The 19354-nt window shown below is 44.7% G+C and overlaps 1 protein-coding gene across 4 annotated transcripts in view; it reads right to left on the bottom strand.

Annotated features, from left to right (window-relative positions):
* Window positions 1-19354, bottom strand: part of FRMPD4 (FERM and PDZ domain containing 4) — an 852065-nt gene that overhangs the window by 527148 nt on the left and 305563 nt on the right. Inside the window, exon 1 of one of the 4 annotated variants that reach the window (XM_019823549.3) lies at window positions 14275-16511. The exons of 2 other annotated variants lie outside the window; for them this stretch is intronic. In XM_019823549.3, coding sequence (XP_019679108.1) covers window positions 14275-14306 — 32 coding nt within the window. In that variant the 5' untranslated portion in view covers window positions 14307-16511. Of the gene's footprint in view, window positions 1-13016; window positions 13356-14274; window positions 16512-19354 lie in introns of those variants that run through there. One more of the 4 variants, XM_006943556.5, reaches the window with a different exon arrangement.

Genomic DNA, 19354 nt, shown 5'->3' with positions numbered 1-19354 from the left:
GTCAAATAGCCCTCTATTCTTCAGTGTGTCAACATGATCTCAACCGGAAAGCCAAATTATGAAATAATGGCATCATAATCAAATCAGAGTCCTACAGGAAATATCCATCAATACATCCCTAGAATGTGGTTCTCCAAAACACACCAAGTCGTCCCTTTTGGTGAGTGAGATTATCAGAAGAGAAGAGAAGAGACTATTGCTGTCAAAAACTAATAAAATTTAAGTTTAAAAACATATGAGATAAGCATCCCTTGTTGGGAAGTGCAGAACAAAAGAAAAATATTTTTCTGTTTATATTCCTATCCAAGAAAAGCTGGTCCAGATAGAAAAACTGAAGGAATTTTGCCTCGGAGTACTCAGTTCTATACAAAACGATACCACTTTTTAAATGATATCATCGTCCGGCTTGACCTGCATTTACTAACAAAAATTACCATGAAAGTTTTATAGATCTCAAATTTCTATGATACTTTTTGGATATATATCCTTAACGTATTGAAATAGCTCTTATTTTCATAAGTTCTGAATACAGAAAACTAGGAACTTATTAGATTAGAATGGCCTGACTTAGCAATTTATATTTTCATCCAGAGCAGATTTTTCACCATTTTATCCTATTTGAAAGGATCACATTTACCCAATTTCTTTCTTTTGTCCAAGTAAACTTTGTCTCCCTACCTCCCTGCTTCTTTTTTAGTTTTTCAAGTAGGCTCCACGCCCAACGTGGGGCTTGAACTCACGACCCTGAGATCAAGAGTGGCATGTTCTACTGACTGAGCCACCCCTACCTCCCCCCATTCTCATAACATTTTTATTATTTTCTTACGTATCATTTCAGTATTTTTATGTAAATACAAGCATGCTTACTACTGTATAATTTTTTTTATTTTCACTTAATAAATATATTCTGGAGATCATTTTAAATCACTGCGTAGAATGTTCTTTTTTACAACTGCATAGTGTTTCATGCTATTTTAATGTAAATTCTCCTACATGGACTTAGAATTTACTTATTCTATGGTAAAATGATGGCATTTTACAAATCGAATTAAATAGAGAGAGGATGTCACACAATTTCCCCTTTATACAGTGTAAGGAAACAAAGCCTTGACTTGCTCAAAATCCACCTGAAGTTCCAACCATTAGTCAAGCTTTCCCCAACAGCACCTGCTCCGTGTCTTGTCATGAGGCTCATGTCCAGGACAAATTCTGCTTGTCCATTCTAATACCTGTGAGGAACTAGAATGCCCACAATTTTAGCATAAAATTTGAATACATGCATTTAATGGCATCTTAAAATACCTTCTGATTTTTATGAGTTTTGAAATACTCAGTATGCTATTATTGTCATAAAAAATGTCCATGATCCAAAGACTTAGCTGTAAAGATATTCATTATGTCACAGTGTTCATCCAAGGCAAAACACTAGAAATGATGTAAATGTTAATCAAATAGGAAGTCATTCAGTAAACCGTAGCATGTGTAGCTATGCATTTTATATTTGTAAAGAATTTTCAATGATACAAAAACAATATTTTATAAAAATGTTAAATATAGAATTGTATATATATGATATTAACTATGTAAAATAGATGAAAAGGTTAAAGAAAATAGATAACAGAGATCATATCTGGCTGGTGAAATTTCAAATATTTATATATATCTTTATATATTCTCTATTCTCAAAACTTTCTTCAAAACGGTTACATCACTTTTACAATCAGAAAAACATGTTAAAACACCTGCTGAAGTTGTCTGGACCCTTGGATTTATGTAAGTATCCTATTAGCTTTTTTGCAATTCAAAGTTACTTGTTAATAGTTCATATCATCCTAGGGCTAAAAAATCAAAATAAAATATAAAGTATGAATGGGGACATGGGGAGCAGTCCCTCTTGCATATAATCCCCTGTATCTGGGATTTATAGAGTTACATTCTGTTATTGGTCTTTGTGTATCCTTCCAGTCATTTTTAGCAAAACACAAGAAAAAATATGTTTAATCCTCCCTCATTTGTAAACAGTTTTATACCTTACTCTTCTCACCTAACAATAAATATAGCCATGGGTGCCTGACTGGCTCAGTCAATGGAGCATGTGACTTCGGATCTTGGGGTCGTGCGTACAAGCCCACACTGAGCGTAGAGCTTATTTAAAAAAATAAAACAGGGGCGCCTGGTGGCTCAGTCAGTTAAGCATCTGACTCTTGATTTCGGCTCTGGTCATGGTGTTGTGTTTTGTGGGTTCAAGCCCCGCAGTGGGTTCCACACTGACAGTGCAGAGCCTGCTTCAGATTCTCTCTCTCTGCCCACCCCTCCCCTGTTCACGCTCTCTCTCAATAAATAAACTTTTAAAAATAACTAAAATGTGTGCATTAAAAATGAATGAATGAACAAAAGAATGAATGAATCCAAAGATCTTCCTATATCACTGCATAGAGTGTTTCCTTGTACTTTTCCCCACCGCTACACTGTACCTCATGTTCTTTTTAAGCAAAGTTCTCATAGACTCGTTTCCTAAAATTTCCTCATTGAGTGTGATATTAAAAAAAATAATATAGGGGCGCCTGGGTGGCTCAGTTGGTTAAGCAACCAACTCTTGATTTCCGCTCAGGTCATGATCTCATGCGGGTCATGGGATCGAACCCTTCTTTGGGATCCATGCTGACAGCATGGAGCCTGCTTGGGATTGTCCCTCTCTGCCCCTTCACTGCACACACACACACGCTCTCTCAAAAGAAATAAACTTAATACAATAAAATAAAAGGGCGATATGAAAACTGTTGGTCAAATATGTGCACTTTATTTATTTTTAAGATTTTTTAAGTGATCTCTACATCCAACGTGGGGCTGGAACTCATAACCCCAAGAGTAGTATGTGCCACCACCTAAGCCAGCCAAGCGCCCCTAAATATGTGCACTGGAAATTTGAAAAAAAATTTTGAATGTCTATTTATTTTTGGGAGACAGAGAGACAGAGCATGAGAGGTGGAGGAGCAGAGAGAGAGGGAGACACAGAATCCAAAGCAGGTTCCAGGCTCTGAGCTGTCAGCACAGAACCCGACATGGGTAGGGCTCGAACCCACACGTCTCGAGATCATGACCTGAGCTGAAGTCGGACGCTTAACCGAGTGAGCCACCCAGGCGCTCCGAAATACGTGCACTTCAGCAAGACAGTGCCTTTCATTTGGTATAGTGAGTAGTCCCCTTTCCATTTATTTTGTTTACTCAGTGTACTGTATGCAAGATACCCTGATCATAGATTCTTTAATAGGACATGTAAGTACACAAAAGTCTCATTATCAGATCTTTAAGTATGTTACAAACATTATGCACAATTCTCCTGTGGCGGTAGAGGAACAATGTGTGTAACTGGGGCAGACTAGGAGAAGGAAAGGAAAGAAAACAAATGCGAGAATGAGAGGTTCTGGTGGAAGCCACAGCAGTCGGCAGAGTTCCCTGCTTAGTGTCCAACAGCACAAGCACTGGAGGCAGTCCCTCAAAGTCAGGAGCAGTAGGCTTTGCTGAATGAAGCACGGAAGCAGCCATCACTGTGATAATCCGTACCTGACGCCATGTGACAGCATGGTTTCACTCTGACTCATTGGAGATTCACCAAATACTTAATATCTGCTCTGAACCAAGGAGGTGCCACATAAAGGGGGTCTTCCCTCAAACAGCCCAGGGGACACAATCCGAAACTGGAGTGAATTGTAATACAATGTGCGCTAGTCAACTATTGCCGCGGTAATGCTGTGTAACAAAACGCCCGAAACTCGGCGTCCGCCAACAATAAGCACGTTTTCCTGCTCACAGGTGTGCAGGATGGTGCTGTACCATGTGAATCTAGCTTCCGGAACCAACATGTTACCCCAGGCAGTTCTTTATATGGCAATGCTAGATGCAAAAAACAAATGCATGCTGCCTCTTAAGGCCTTCTACCGAAATTGACACTCTGTGACCCTGGCCCACCTTCTGTTGGCCAAAACAAGTCACAAGCCCAACAGCAATGGGGCAGGCAAGGTCACTCCATCTCCAGCAGGAGGAACTGTATGTCACACAGAAGAGGCCTGGACTTAGGAGTGTTTAAGAATTGGGAACAACTGGGGCGCCTGGGTGGCTCAGGCTGTTAAGCGTCTGACCCTTGATGTTGGCTCAGGTCATGATCCCAGCGTTGTGAGATCGAGCCCCACCCTGGACTCTGTGCTGAGCATGGAGCCTGCTTAAGAGTCTTGCCCCCTGCCCATTGCTCTCACTCTCAACAAAAAAAAAAAAAAAAAAAAAGAGAGAGAGAATTGGGAACAAGGAGCAATCTATCACATAGTGAAGGAATGTTACAACGAAGTCAGGACACAAGATGTCCAACAGACTGTGTACACAGGCGGACTACATTTTCCTAGCGATCCTTGCAGTTGGATGTAACCAGGGTCTTGGTTAATGGAGTGTGGGTAGAATGATACATTTCCATTCCAGGCATGGCCTTTCAAAACCTCCCAGCCAATCTTTCCCCATTTCTCCCTGCTCATCTGTCAGCTCTATGTTGATGGGCAGATCCACCTTGAATCTCAAGCTGATGATGAAAGAGCCCCCATGGGGCAGGTTCTCTGAATGAGTCTCACAGAGTCCCTCCCATCAGGAGCACCTGTTTGGGGCTCCAGGTCTTATCTAAACTAACAAAAGACGCAAGTCATTTAAGCCAGGGTTGGAAAGCTGGAGAAGGCTACAGGGAACAATCTTAGATTGAAAATGAAAACATACAAAAATACAAAACAAAACAAAAAACACACACCTTAAAACATAAAAGACAAATAGTACTTTTTCAGGTGAAAAAGAGGCAAGGTGAAGATCGTTTTAGACAAAATGAAGAGTATATACAAAGGCTCAGAGGTGTGATATCATTTAGGACTTCTAACATTCAGCATACAAATAAATAAATAAACAAATAAATAGTTCAACATAGAGATGGGGTCTGTGTGTGTGCACGTATGTGTTGATGTGTGAACACGTGTGCACACGTGCCTTCGGCGATTGAGTAGGAAGTTAAGGCTGGGAAAGAAAACTCACACATGTCCAGAAGTAAGGTGGCCAGAGAAAACAAGGCCAACCCCAAAAGGGCAGAGATAAAGAATGGGGAGTTTGCCCTAAAGACAGTGAGGAGTGAGGAGATAGCATAGATTTGTAGTTGAGAAAACTTCTAAATTCACCCTCCACTGGTATCATGAGTCCTGAGAGGTGAAGACCCCCAGAGAGAAGATGGCAAGGTTAGCTGGGTGTGGGTCACCTCCCCCCCACTACCACATCCACCCTTCCCCATCCCAGCAACACACCCTGGGGCAAATGCCTGGGACACACCTCGAGCCCCCCCGAAGGGAATGTGCAGACTGAGCAAAAGAGGAAAATCCTCCTAGGAAGGGCAGTGGGTGAACAGGGTAGGCTTTGCCAGCCATGTGGTCTCTGTCACGACTATTCAGCTCTGCTGAAAGCCACCACAGACAGCATAGAAACAGGTGAGCATGGCTGTGTTTCAATAAAACTTTATTCATAAACATTGGTAGCAAAGCTCTTATAAAATAAGCAAATAAAAATATAAGCAAGGTAAAAAAATTAAAAACAATAAAAAATATATATATAAGCAAGGTAAACAAATCAGGTGGCCCGGGCCACAGAGGGAAATACTGCCCCCGGCTGCGATTCAGTTGGACACCTGAGGGGGTTACGACAAGGAGTTTCGGGAGCGACCAGCACCATGGACTTGAGTTAGAAGGCCCGTTGTAAAATCACCCTGTTGTAAAATGGATGAGCCAAGGCAGCATCAACACAAGAGGCATGACTTAGCCAGATGGCTTCACGTTCCCCACCACGGCAGTCTCCCGCCAGTCAAGAGTCGGCCAGCTAAGCGTATAAATACACTCCTTCCTACATGTGCCGGGCAGTTTCACAATTTTAGGATCTCTGGCCTATTGTTTCTTTAAAGCTCATCTCTGTCAGAAAATTACCATGTTTTTATTTTTTTTTACCTTTTTTTTTTTTGATGTTTGTTTATTATCGAGAGAGAGAGAGAGAGAGAGAGAGAGAGAGAGAGAAGAGACAGAGGCAGAGAGACAGGGAGAGAATCCCAAGCAGGCTCCAGGCTCCAAGCTGTCAGCACAGAGCCTGACATGAGGCTTGACCCCATGAACTGGGAGATCATGAACGACCTGAGCCGAAGTCAGACGCTTAACCGACTGAGCCACCCAGGCGTCCCTGTCATGTCCTTATTTTTAATTAAGCAAATCTCACACAATTTGTGAAGCATCTGAAAATGACTGAAGTAAAAAACTAAAACCCTACAGTAAATTGTAATTGTAGGGCAAGTGCTTTTCCTTTTCAAACTTGAGAAATATTTCTTTCATAAAAATGATAGTATTTTCCTATCATTCAAAAAGGGCTTCCTAAAATAAAAACATACTGACATCTATAAAAACCCATTTAGCACAACCATAACATTGCTTGTGGAGCTGTTAACAGGAACACGCAGATTTCTTAGCAGTCCAAGTTGGTGACTTTTTAACCATCAATCGCAGAAAAAAAAAATGCTTCAAAGGTCAAAACAGAAATAAAAGTTTATTCTCCAAGACCTAGTCCAAAAGCAGTCCATTTATTTTTAATGTGTGTACTCCTTTACACTTCTGAGTTACTGATCATGATAATGGTTCAGCTAAACAAATTATGAGGATTTACTTGCACGAAGTATTAGAATGGGTCGTGTAGAACTGTACTCACTAATTATTTAGTAGAGAGTATTTATTGTATGCCAAATCCCGTAAACCACACTTGAAAATGTATTTCAAAAGCAAGAATTCAGGCAGGAAACCCTTCTCATCTCTTTGCCAGGAAAACATGGGAATGTTAACTTTGTTATCTAAAACGAAGGCTTAGATTTCTTCAAGATGATTTTCGCAGCATTAGTACATAATGACCTAAATCGCTCACAAGCAAGGCAGCATACTTCTGAGATGTTTTGGCCGTGCCCAATGCGGCCTATGGTCTTTCGTTACAATGCCCTCAATCAAATCCTAAGAAAGTTGGGTTAAACTCAACTCCAAATTAATGCAGCCTCCTTCCAGTCTTCTGCCTACAACTAAACGCACTCATCTCGTTTTCTTTCCATTTGGAAAAAGATTACTGAAGGTCATCGGCCATTGGGACCGGAGGGCTCAAGTATACTGTAAGGAAATACCAGGCATCCTCCCACGGACTTGTTTATCAGCTCACGGGTGCACGTCGGTGTCCTACTGTATTTTCCATCCGTGTTAAAGCAGAAGTGTAAAGGCCTACCGAAGGCAAGCGTCACTCTCACAAGTAACTCCCCAACACAAAGAAAGCAGGCCAACCTAGTGACCGAGGAGTAAGTATGCAAAAGTGTCCGCAGTGCTACAAATACCAGAAGGGCAATTCTGTTCACTTCTAATGGTTGGTGTCCAAGAGTGAAATAAATAATTTGAGATCAGAAGTTTAAATAAAAAGGAGGTCTACACTAGTGGTGAATGTACGTTACTGAATTCATGTATTCAATATGCTAAATTTTGTGCTGACAGTTTCTCTCCTGAACCAAACTCTAGCCAGGCTCCTTTGAGTCCTTTCTCAACGAGGTTGAACAAACACTAACTTAGTTTCGAACATTTCAAGGGCACATCCCTAGGATGACTCCGGCCTCCCCATCCCCTCCTGCCAGCACCCCTTTAAAGTGCCTGCCTGAGAAAATTCAAGGCTGCCAAAAGAATGTTCTGTTTGTTCCAGTCAACACCTGAAGACAGGGCCCCTGTCTCCCAGCCTCTGTGGGAGGGTAGGAGCCTACCTGGGATAAGTGCCAGTTAGCAAACCCAGAGGGTTTCGCCTGGACCAACTCCCCCTTCGGTTTTGGTACTTGTTCACTTCCCTGCCTCTACTGAGTCCCAGCTCACCCCCTTCCCTATTCCCTCATTGCGCCTTTAAGATGCCCAGTCACCTCTGTACAAATTGAAGTTGGGTTGAATTTACACTGGACTCTTCCCTATTACAATACTTTTCTTACTGATGAAAATCTGTCCTTACTGCTTTAAGTAGTGCCTGGCTTTTGCTGTTCTTTGGCAGTGTGTAATTGGCTATACTAGTGCCCACGCACACGTGCTGGTGATGTAAAGAAGAAAAAACAGGAAAAGGCATTATTTAGCCCAGGCGTTGGCAAACTTCCTATGAAAGACCAGGTAGTAAATCCTTTAGGTTTTGTGGGCCATAAGGTCTTGTACATCTACTGAACTTTGCTGTTGTAGAGCAAATGCAGCCACAGACAATATCCACATGCAGGAACAGAGCTGTGTTGTAATAAAACTTTATTCATGGATGCTGCGACTTGAATTCCATACCATTCTCCCTTTGATTTTTCTTAACCACGAAAACAATTTTTCATTTTAAGAACCATTCTTAGCTCACATTCTATATGAAAACAGTCAGCAAGCCAGATTTGGCCCACAGGCCATTAGTTTGCCACCCCCTGGGTTAACCTATTTATACTTTTCTTCCTTTGCTATGATCAGCTCCCAAAGCTCAAGATCATTTGATGGTAAGGTTAGTAGATTTTGGAACTGTATTCTGGCTTTCCATTTTTCCTCTCGAGCCAACTACGAAATCAGTGATTTTAAGTCAATTATTAAAGATAAATTTCTAGCTCATCAATAATGTATATTCTGTCACAGCTAAACTTCCATGGAAAACTCCAAATGGAATAATAAAGTAATAAAATTGAACAGTGCATCTGTGTGTGTGTGTGTGTGTGTGTGTGCGTGTGTGTGTATGTGTGTGTGTGAGAGAGAGACAGAGAGAGAGAGAGAAGAATGAATATCTATAAGGTCCATAAGCAGAAAGTGAGAATTTTTAGCTCATGCATTTAACAAACAAGTAAATTTCACCGCAGGTGACAATCTCTATCAAATTCTGAGAGCAAGCAGGTGAAATTCACTCGTCCCAAAGAAAGGGAGGGAGAGGGAGAGGGAGAGGGAGAGGGAGAGGGAGGAGGGAGAGGGAGGAGGGAGAGGGAGGAGGGAGGAGGGAGGAGGGAGAGGGAGGAGGGAGAGGGAGGAGGGAGGAGGGAGAGGGAGGAGGGAGGAGGGAGAGGGAGGAGGGAGGAGGGAGAGGGAGGAGGGAGGAGGGAGGAGGGAGGAAAAGAGAGAGATGCTTGAAATGTTATATAGCCTGAACTAGACATCTTCCCCCCAGAATTGCTACCAACTAGACTTTCACAGCTGCAAACCACCAACCCCTGGGAAAGTCGAGTTAAATATTCCTAAGACAGGAATCTAGTTCTGTTATGAAACTGTTCATCATTTCACCTCCTGACAGCCACGGAAATCAGCAGAACTCAGAAAGGACTCAGATGACGAGCAAGTAGCATTTTTAATAAAATTCAAATCCAGAGTCTTTGGGGGTTTTTTGGTTGCTAGCCTCTAGAGCTCACTATTATCAGCAATATTAATGCAATTACTCGGGTAAAAAGAGAGGAGATGTGAGGAATATGACCTTTTGCGTTGCTTCTTTAACTTCCCTTTCCCCCCAGGAAATATTGAATTCTGAATAAAGTAAAGGTAAAAAACAGAAGTTCAATAGTCTCTAAATAGGTTTTACATAAAAATCTGAGGAAGCCGTAACTACGTATTTTTATCCTTCCTCAAATGTATGACACTTGTAACAAAATTATCATTACAGATATCAGTCACTGCCATATGCCACAAAATAGCCCATGCAACTGCGTGACAACGTGAAACAGAGCAGCCTACAAGTTTACCTACCACTATAAGAAATAATCTCCGTATTAATAATTGGGACCCAATCGTTATCTCAAAGTGGGCCATTGTGCATCAAGAGACGAAATGAAGTCAAGCTATTCAATCCCTGAAAGCATCCCTCAGTTTAATAACACCCCTATGTGTTTTGGGTTTCAAATCACTTCCCTCAGGCGAAGGGGGCATAATCATATGTTTTTCTACTGAACTGCATTCTTCTATAAACATTTCAAAAAGTGCAGCTGCTTTACAAATGAAATCGTCGATACTAAGAGCAGTAACAATAAAAATATATGCCTATTTTTATACTATTACTGGTTTATAAGGCAATCATCTGTAATGCTCTCATCTACAAGGATGAAAAATGATATATAACTGTTACCAAGGAAACAGTGAAGTAAAATTGCATGTAAACTATCAAACAGTTTAATAACCAGAAAATTAGAAGAACGAGAAAAAACAGCTCCAGACAGAACCAGGATACGCTGTGCCACCCACGACGGACGCGATCAAGGGTCACAAGTCAAAAAGGTGTAAAGGGTCGGAACTTGCCGGCTATTCTGACACTCAGCAGCATCTTTTTTTTTTTTTTTTTAAATGGCGGTCATAAGATGGTACCGAATTCTTGAGGGGCAGTTTGAATTCTGATTTTTCACACGACTAAAAGGGCCTCGATTCTGGGAACAAGTGGTTAAAAGTGGATTAATATTCTCTCAGAATCCTCTGTAATTACCACTGTCTTTACTCACAGACAGGACATTTAGCAAGTAGAAGGTATGCTTTCTACAGCAAACGCTTTCTGAATTAACATTTAGGAACTCCAGTTCTTGGGAACCAAAGACAAGGCTAAGGCCCGGCGTAACTGTGTGTTCACCTCTAAACCACGAGAATTTTAAGCACTCAAGTAACTACGCTGATCAAAGCTAAATCCTTTAGGAAGATTATCCATTCTGAAATCAGGAAAATCCTGCACTGTAAGCACTTTTATACTTCACCTCTGAGAAAAGAACTTGGTTTCTGTAACAGTGTTTAAAACACACACCCAAGACTTTATTCCTACAAGGGCAGGAAGCAGCCGCTGTAAACATGTGTTTCTGCGCGCTGCTGACCCTCTACACGCACTGCTATTTCAGCTTGGGGACCATCGCTGAGCTCACCCCGAGCAACAAGAAGAATGCCTATGGATGAAGGATTTCTTAATGGGCACATAAGCTCAGAACATGTGCAGCTTCTCTCTTTAGAATAAACACTCGATTTGGATCACATTGAGGACAGAAAGTGAAATTCACACTCATTTACTAAATTCTAACCTCTCTTTAAAATAAGATACTAATCCCCCACAGCCTGGCTTGGGTTTTGCAAAAGCTCAGATTTGTGGGTATCATGAAGGCATCCTAGAATTTAGCAAAAGGAACATAAACCATCTTTTCACGGACGTACGGCACTGTTCCGCTCCCAAACTCCAAAGTTTAAGGACTAAATCTAGGCTCTAGATGGTTTTAACATTTATCATTTTTAGCATTTGAGGCCACCAAAATCTATCTTGGTTACTTTGAACTGTACCGTTGAACTTCTCCTTCCCTTCGGCAATCTCTGTCCATCACACAGATGGCACCAGGCAATCACTAACTGTTGCTCACAGCCATTTACCGTCCATGGTCTGTGACTTGACAGCTGTTTACAAACCAGCCATGGGCAGAAGCATGCAGGAAGTTAAGAGAACAGAGGTGTGAAGCCACGGCCCTCTATGATATTGACGTGAAACTGAACAGTTTGCCACACTACAATCGTCCACCCTTTGACATATCCGCCTTCGCCTTCTGCTGTGCCGGGAAACACCTCTTCGTGGGCTGCTCCAAGACAGATACATTTACCCATCAGCTCTATACCTCATGTCTACCCAGACAAGTTCCACTGGAGCCCTTTCCCTGGAAAATCTGCTGTGACATTAAGACTGACTCGTGCAAGGAGAGAGGGAAGGTGGAGACGGGCAAATAGAACAAATAAAGACCTGTGGATGTTGGTCAAAGGCACGTCCGAAGAGCAACGTCCTAACCGAATGTTTCTGAAATGGCCCAAATGTGATGTAGCAAAGCAAAGTCAACATACCTTTCTGATTGGGGCTATGCCAGGCTGCTCATCTTTGCCTGGTGCAATCAACACATCCCACCCTGACACTAAGCAATAAAGGAAAACCTAGAACCATTCTCTTGTAATTGCAAAGGAGTCTAAACTGCATCCTGGAAAACTCTTACTGCCTACCTCCTAAGGTCATGGTGGCAACTGTTACAAAGAGCCGAGCTCAAGGGGCGGAATGCTCCTCCTTCCAAAGACGTGGGCGGAAAAGGTGGAGCACGGTCCTCTAAGACTTCTGATACCAGTCACGTCCCAGTTAATGCCACACTGCAAGAAGCACAAACCTACTCCCAGGGCTCCAGGAAGACTTTGGAAGCCTAAGCAGGGCAGAAAACCTAGGGCGAATGCTCTGACCAGGTGATACCTAGGAGGCCAAAAAGTGGAAATATTCTTCCTCTACCCGCACTGCCAGAGAAATCTGCCCGAATCGATGATTTTTCTTCTGTTTTAACAACATGGCCACTTGGAAGCAAATTCCTAAATCTTTAAGGCTTGGGACTACACAGTTACCCAGGGAAAGGCTAAAGGTCTTTCTCTTCCAGCTCCCTGTCTTCAGCATCTAGGTCACTGCTGGGAACACAGAACAGTTACTTACCCCTGTCAACCTACAAGCTGAATTTTCAGGGTGTAGAGGTCTAATTTAGGGGTGGGGGCCAGGGGGCCACTTTTGATCGCTGCCGCTTGGAAAGCACGGACCCAAACTCTACGCACTTCTGGCTTTCCCTAGCAGTAGCAATTACAACCATCTTCTGGTGGCCCTGAATTATACATGTGACCCCAAGCACCACCGGGGCTTTTCCTAAGGGAAAAGAAACTGTCATGAATATTGGTGTGTGTCTGAGGGAGTGTGTGTGTGTGTGTGTGTGTGTGTGTGTGTGTGTGTGGTCTACACCCGCCGATGCACGAGCCCCACCGGCCAGTGGGAGAGAAGTTGAACGCAGCAGCCCCTGGCCACCTCGTCTCAGTCCTTTCTTAAGCCCCGCTGCTCTCTCCAGCTTCTGCTAGTCCCCAAGCCTCCCGAAAAATAAAGCACCAAGTTGCCGGCTGCGGCGGCCCTGGGTGCAAATGAACCGGCGCAGCCCCTACCTCGAGAGCTTTGCAATCTTCACAAAGCTGAAGACATCCATGCAGGCAGCCGGGCACCCCAAGCACGGAGGCTGCGGCGCCCCTTCTCACGCCAGCAACGGCAGCCCCATGGCCGGCCGGGGACCTCAGCGCGCCCTGGGGCTCGAGTGGCGGCGACGGTGGGTGGCGGCGGCGGACCTGGAGAGCCCGCACCTGGAGGCGGTGGCTGCTACCCCCCTCCGGCCGCGAGCTGCGTGTGCATCCCAGAGCAGGACCATTGACGGGCGCCCGTGTTGGAAAACTCAATGGAGAGGGGGCCGGGGAGGGTGCAAGGGGCGGGGGGCGCGGGGCGCGTGGCCCGGGCGGGTGCGCCCCGGCCTCGGGGACCGCCGGGCGCCCTGGGGAGGCGAGGCCCGGGCGAGGGGCGCTCGCTCCCGCTCCCCAGCCCGCCGGCCCCGGCTGCCCCGCGAGCGGAGGAGCGCAGACTGAGCCGGGAGGTGGCGGGCGAGCCTGGCACACGCACACGCACCCCTCGCGGCACTGCAGCTGCCTCCCTGCCTCCTTCCCCAAGCTGAGTCCCTTCTCCTCTCCCCACCCCCACCCGCGGGGAGGGGGGGGGGGCTCTCCTGTCACCAGCTGCGTGTGCCTCCAGATCCGAAAGATTGATCTCACAGTCTCGGGCACACCGGGGACAGGGAACGCTACCCCCTCCCTCCCCAAACCAAAGGAGAGCCGTGCAACCGCAGGTCGCCCAAAGCCTTGGTATGTGCCATAAACAAAACTAGCGATGGGGAAGGAGCAGGGATGATCCAGGCTGGGTGGACCGTCAAGGGGAAGGGGAGGGAGGTGCCCAGCACAGCGGGGCTCGGTTGGGAGAGCACAGAGGTCCCACCGCTTCCCCCAACCACTGGAGCTAGCCGCGACAGCTGGGCTGGCTGGGAAGGTGTGTCTTTGGACATCGGCACAGGGGGAGCGTTGGAGAAATCAGAAAATAAGACCGGGAAGCGTCTGGAGGGGCGGAGGGTACACACAGCTGCTCCTCACTACAGGGGTACGGAGAGGAGGGTCCCAGGAGCCAGTGGCGGGGCGTGGGGGTGGAGGTGGGGGGGACTATGATGAGCGGGGTTCAGAATCTAAAGGAAGAGAAGGGACGAGAATGGGGGTCTGGAAGGCAGCTGAGATGCTTTCTCAAATTGAGCAGCCGGTAAAAAAGGAAAAAAAAAAAAAAAGCAAAAAACCTTACTCATAAAAACAAAAACACGGAAACATAAACACTCACCTTAGGCAGAGTAAACTCCAAGTTGCAGCCATGTAGAACTCCTAGCCTTCCCTTTTACATAATTATCTTGGATAATCACCCCTCTTCATTAACTCAGTTCCATCTCCCCGGAGGCTCAGGCTTCTCCGGGCCTCTTATTCCTGTTCTTTCTCTTGGAGTCTCAAGGCCTCTTCTCCGAAATCCTTTAAAATCTCTCCCCAGACTCTCTGAAGGTCAGATGGTTGCACAAAGTGTGTGTTCTCCCACCCAGAAGCGTTCACCTGATGGCAGGGCCACTGCAAAGAAAAGATGCCACCCCCGAAATGTTGGAGGATCTGGCCAGTGCGCTTTTAGCTCTCTGAGGGGATTAGGGAAAAGGAAATAGGTTTAAAGTTCCCAGACTTCTGCTCCTCTCCAGGTCTGTTGCTGTATTTAAAGTCTTCAGCATTTGAGTCTAGGATTTCCACTTCTTTTTTTTAAAGGCATTTCTTTTAAAAATTAAATTATAAAATCAGTAGCAGTCTGAAAAATCTAAATGATGTGAAACTCAGGCATAAAATTACATTCTTTAAAATAGAATCAATTTGCCTTTAGCTTCTTACAGACAGACTAGTTCCATTTCACAAACGGGGTTACCACACATGGTCAGAGGAGGCAAGGGGGACCCTGGCTTTTGAACCCCCTGTTGTTTGTGTAAAATAATGATAGTTTGGGTCTGCACTGTCCTGTATCTTCTTTAAAGCGTTTTATTGATTTACTTATTTATTTTTTGCATTTGAGTCCCATAGCAACCCTGTCGTAGAAGTAAGGCAGCATGTTTAAAAAAGAGAATTCTTTTATTTTTATGCCACAATCTATTCTCCATGTACTAGAGAGAGATGTGTTTTAAATGTGGGTCAGATAAGGTTATTTGTCTAATGGAAACTCTGCGAAAGCTCTCTATTGCCCTTTGAGCTAAAGTTGTACTCCTACATGACCGAGAAGGGCCCAGGCGCCTTGCCCGTGGGCTCTCTGACCTGCGACTCCTCACCTCGCTTTCTCCCGCTCATCTGCTGCCCCGTCCCCGCTCAACGCTTCCTGGGCCTCCTGGCCGTTCTTCAAACTCTCCAGGTACCCTTCCACGTTTGGCTCTTCGCAATCGTTGTTGCCTCAGCCTGGAACGCTCTTTCCTCAGATAATTGCCCGAACGGCTTCTTCACCACACCGAGTGTTCGTACCGATATCGCTTTTAGCAAGCCACCCCTGAAAAGCCTACGTAAAATTGTGAGGCCCCCATGCCCCGGATTCCAGGACCCGTTAACTTTTTTTGTTTTTGTTTGCTTCCATAGCACTTGTCACCCACTAATGCTTTGTATAATTTGTTTTTATGTCTTCTGTTTCTTATTTCCTCTCTGATGCCCTCTCTGGAATAAAAGCTCCACAAGGGTAGGGATTTGTTTGTTTGTTTGTTTGTCACAGATGGATCCCAAATGCCTAGAATAGCTCCTTGGGAATAGAAGGACCTTAATAAATATGTGTTCAATGAATGCATTTTGGGCTTGTTAGATTCACAGTCAAGCCAGTGCTGGAGACCGTTCCCTCTCTGAGCCCATCGCTGGTATTTGTCCACGGCCCCACCACTGCTCGCATCCCCAACACCCTTCTTCCTCCTTTCGATTGCTGACGACGTCAGTGGAGGCCCTCTCATATTCGCCAGTTATCTTTCCCCTCCACCCTTTCTACCGTTCCCCAAGACAGTGGCCACCAACACCTTCCCTCATCTCTGGGTCAACATCCAGCAGCACGAGACCAACCCCTGATGGGGAAAGGGAGATAAAGTCATGCCTGTGGAGAATGTGTTTTGAAAAAGCGCTTCCTTCTGAGAACAGTTGGGTTACCCTTCTTGAAAACAGAATGCTATCAATCAAGAATTATTCCTATTATCAAATAGCCAGCTATTCAACGGTGAAAATGACAGGAAACAGGCATTGTGTTTACTTGTAGAGACACAGCCTTCCTTTAAGACATCTGGTCTACCTGGAACAGCTTGCTGCTCGGGCTTCAATCTGTGCCAATTCGTGCACTACGGTTATGAATGGTGCAGACGCCGACTCCACAGCCTAACAGCTACCAGGAGAAACAACTGGCTCCTCGAGGTCTTTATACTCCTTGGAAATATTAATTACCTATTATGTTTTCTAACGGATGGATGTCTTTTTTTAAGGCAAAGAGATTCTCCCTCTCCTTTGTTCTTCATTAACATACAAATGGAAGAATCCGCTCCCCCCCCCCAAAAATGCTAACACAGCCAGTTTATATCTTTAAGCCCATCTGGCAGAGAGGCAAAGATCTGAGTAGCTGGTCTCTCAGCTCTGTTCCCTCTCTGTGCCAGGTGTGTGTGGCCGAGATTGGGATGGGTTTCTTTATCTAGCGTGAAATGGATCTGCCTAAGACAAACAAAAACCAATGAGTGGCATTTGAGTACATATGTGATTTTCGGAAGTTTTATTTTCAGCCTGGATACTCTCTAAGGCCCCTTCTAGAACTTGTAGAGATTTACTCACTGGAAACTGTATTATCTAGCCTGGAGAATCTATTTAATTTGCTTCACTTGGATCCAAGTGACATTTGGTCATTTCTGAAAACCAAACACACTTTCAAACACTGTTGAATGTATTCGTGAATAAGAGACTCAGGGGCAGCACACCCAGAGCAAGTCATTTAACTTGCTGAGACTCAGTTTCTCCACTTATATAATAGAGATGGTAATACACTCCTATCTTACATAGAATGAGCTCTTGAAGGGGTGCCTGGGTGGCTCAGTCAGCTGAGAGTCCTACTTCGGCTCAGGTCATGATCTCACAGTCCATGAGTTCAAGCCCCACATCGGGCTCTGTGCTGACAGCTCAGAGCCTGGAGCCTGCTTCGGATTCTGTGTCTCCCTCTCTCTCTGCACCTCCCCCTCTCACACTCTGTCTGTCTCTCTCAAAAATAAATAAACATTAAAAAAATTAAAAAAAAACAACAACAAAGAATGAGCCCTTGAAGTTGAACACCAATTCAGAGCCATATAGTTGTGAACTGAGCCGCATGGATATTAACCTCACAAGGATTTCCACTTCTTCCTCGACTTATGATGGGGTATGCCTAACCCACCAAATATCCTAACTTAGCCAACCTTAAATGTGCTCAGAATATTTACATTAGATGACAGTTGGGCAAAATCATCTCACACGAGGCCTATTTCATACTAAAGTGTTGACTGTCTCATGTAATTTATTGAATACTGTACCAAAACTGACCTGGGTACAGAATGGTGAGGTGTTAACCCTCGTGATCTTATGGCTGGCTGGGAGCCATGGCCCAGTACCACTGCCCGGAATCACAAGAGAGGATCGGAGCACATAGCGCTAGCCCAGGAAAAGATCAAAATTCAACATACAGTTTGTACTGAGTATCACTTCCGTACCGTCGTAAAGCTGAAAAATCTCAAGTCAAACCATCCTAAGTCAGGGACCATCTGGACCATTAGGGTAAGTTTCAGCTGCTAAGATCACTACTTTGAAGGTGAAAACCTTTGCTTTGATGGATCATAGGTTGGTTGTTTTGTCTAAAAATCAACCTCATTGTTGCCTAGCCAGTCACCAAAGCCCTGAGCAGTAGCATCCTTTATGCTCTGTGGGCTCAGGGTAAAGAGGGAGGAATTTCTTCATCACTAGTAAGGCTCTAACTCAAGCTGATGTCAGGAATTTGCTATTGGGCCAGATGTTCTGTACAGGACGGCAGCTTAGCATTCTTTTGCTGCAAATTCTGGAAGATAGAGCCCCATGCACTTTTCAGGTACATCCTGACCATCTCATCAGTCTTCAAAACCAAAGTGAGTAAACAAAAGCAATGTATCTATTAACTCAACAAATATTCACGAAACTTCCCCTATGAGCCAGGCGCTATTATAGGCAGTGGAGAATACACCGGGCAACAAGTTTCTGCTCTCACAGACTTTACGTTCTAAATGGAAAGACAGATGATAAATAGTAAAATAAGAGAAGAATAGCAGATGGTGATATGCAGAGAATTAAAATCATTTTTTACATGCTTATTTATTTATTTATGTTGAGAGAGAGAGAAGGAGGGGCAGAGAGAGAGGGAGAGAACCCCAAGCAAGCTCCACTCTGTCAGCACAGAGCTGGACAGGGGGCTCGACCTCACGAACCATGAGATCATGACCTGAGCTCAAATCAAGAGTTGGATGCTTAACCAACTGAGCCACCCAGGCGCCTCCAGAGAATTAAAGTTATTTCTATTGAAAGGGAGTGACTAGGTGACTAAGGTCCGATGGTCAAGGAACACCTCTCTATGTAGGTGACATAATCTTTATTGATTTTTGAGAGAGAGACAGAGACAGAGCACAAGAGGAGGAGGGACAGTGAGAGAGGGAGACACAGAATTTGAAGCAGGCTCCAGGCTCTGAGCTGTCAGCACAGAGCCCAACGTGGGGCTCAAACCCACGAACCGCAAGATCATGAACTGAGCTGAAGTCAGACATTTAACCAACTGAGCACCCAGGTGCCCCTAAAGATTCTTTTTTAAGTTTATTTATTGAGTTTGAGGGAGAGAGAGGGAGAGGAAGAGGGAGAGCGGCAGAGAGAGAGAAAGAGAATCCCAAGCAGGCTCTGCACTGTCAGCGTGCAGCCCAAGAAAGGGCTCAAATCCACAAACCATGAGATCATGACCTGAGTAGAAATCAAGAGTCAGATGCTTAACCGACTGAGCCATCCAGGTGCGCCAGTTACACCCAATTTTTAAGTAATCTCTACACCCAATGTGGGACTCAAACTCATAACCCCAAGATGAAGAGTCACAGGCTCCACCGACTGAGGAACCAGGTGCCCCTGTATGTGGGTGACATTTAAAATGAGGTATGATGGGGCACCTGGGTGGCTCAGTCAGTTAAGTGTCTCTTGATTTTGGCTTAGGTCATGATCTCACAGTTTTCGGGTTTAAGCCCCATATCAGGTTCTGCACTGACAGCACAGCACCTGCTTCAGGTTCTCTGCTCTCCCTCTATTCTCTGCCCCTCTTCATTCATACTCTCTCTCTCTTTCTCAAAACAAACACAGTT

Source organism: Felis catus, chromosome X, assembly GCF_018350175.1.
Source record: "Felis catus isolate Fca126 chromosome X, F.catus_Fca126_mat1.0, whole genome shotgun sequence".
NCBI lineage: Eukaryota > Metazoa > Chordata > Mammalia > Carnivora > Felidae > Felis > Felis catus.
This window is presented reverse-complemented; position numbering and strand designations above follow the sequence as displayed.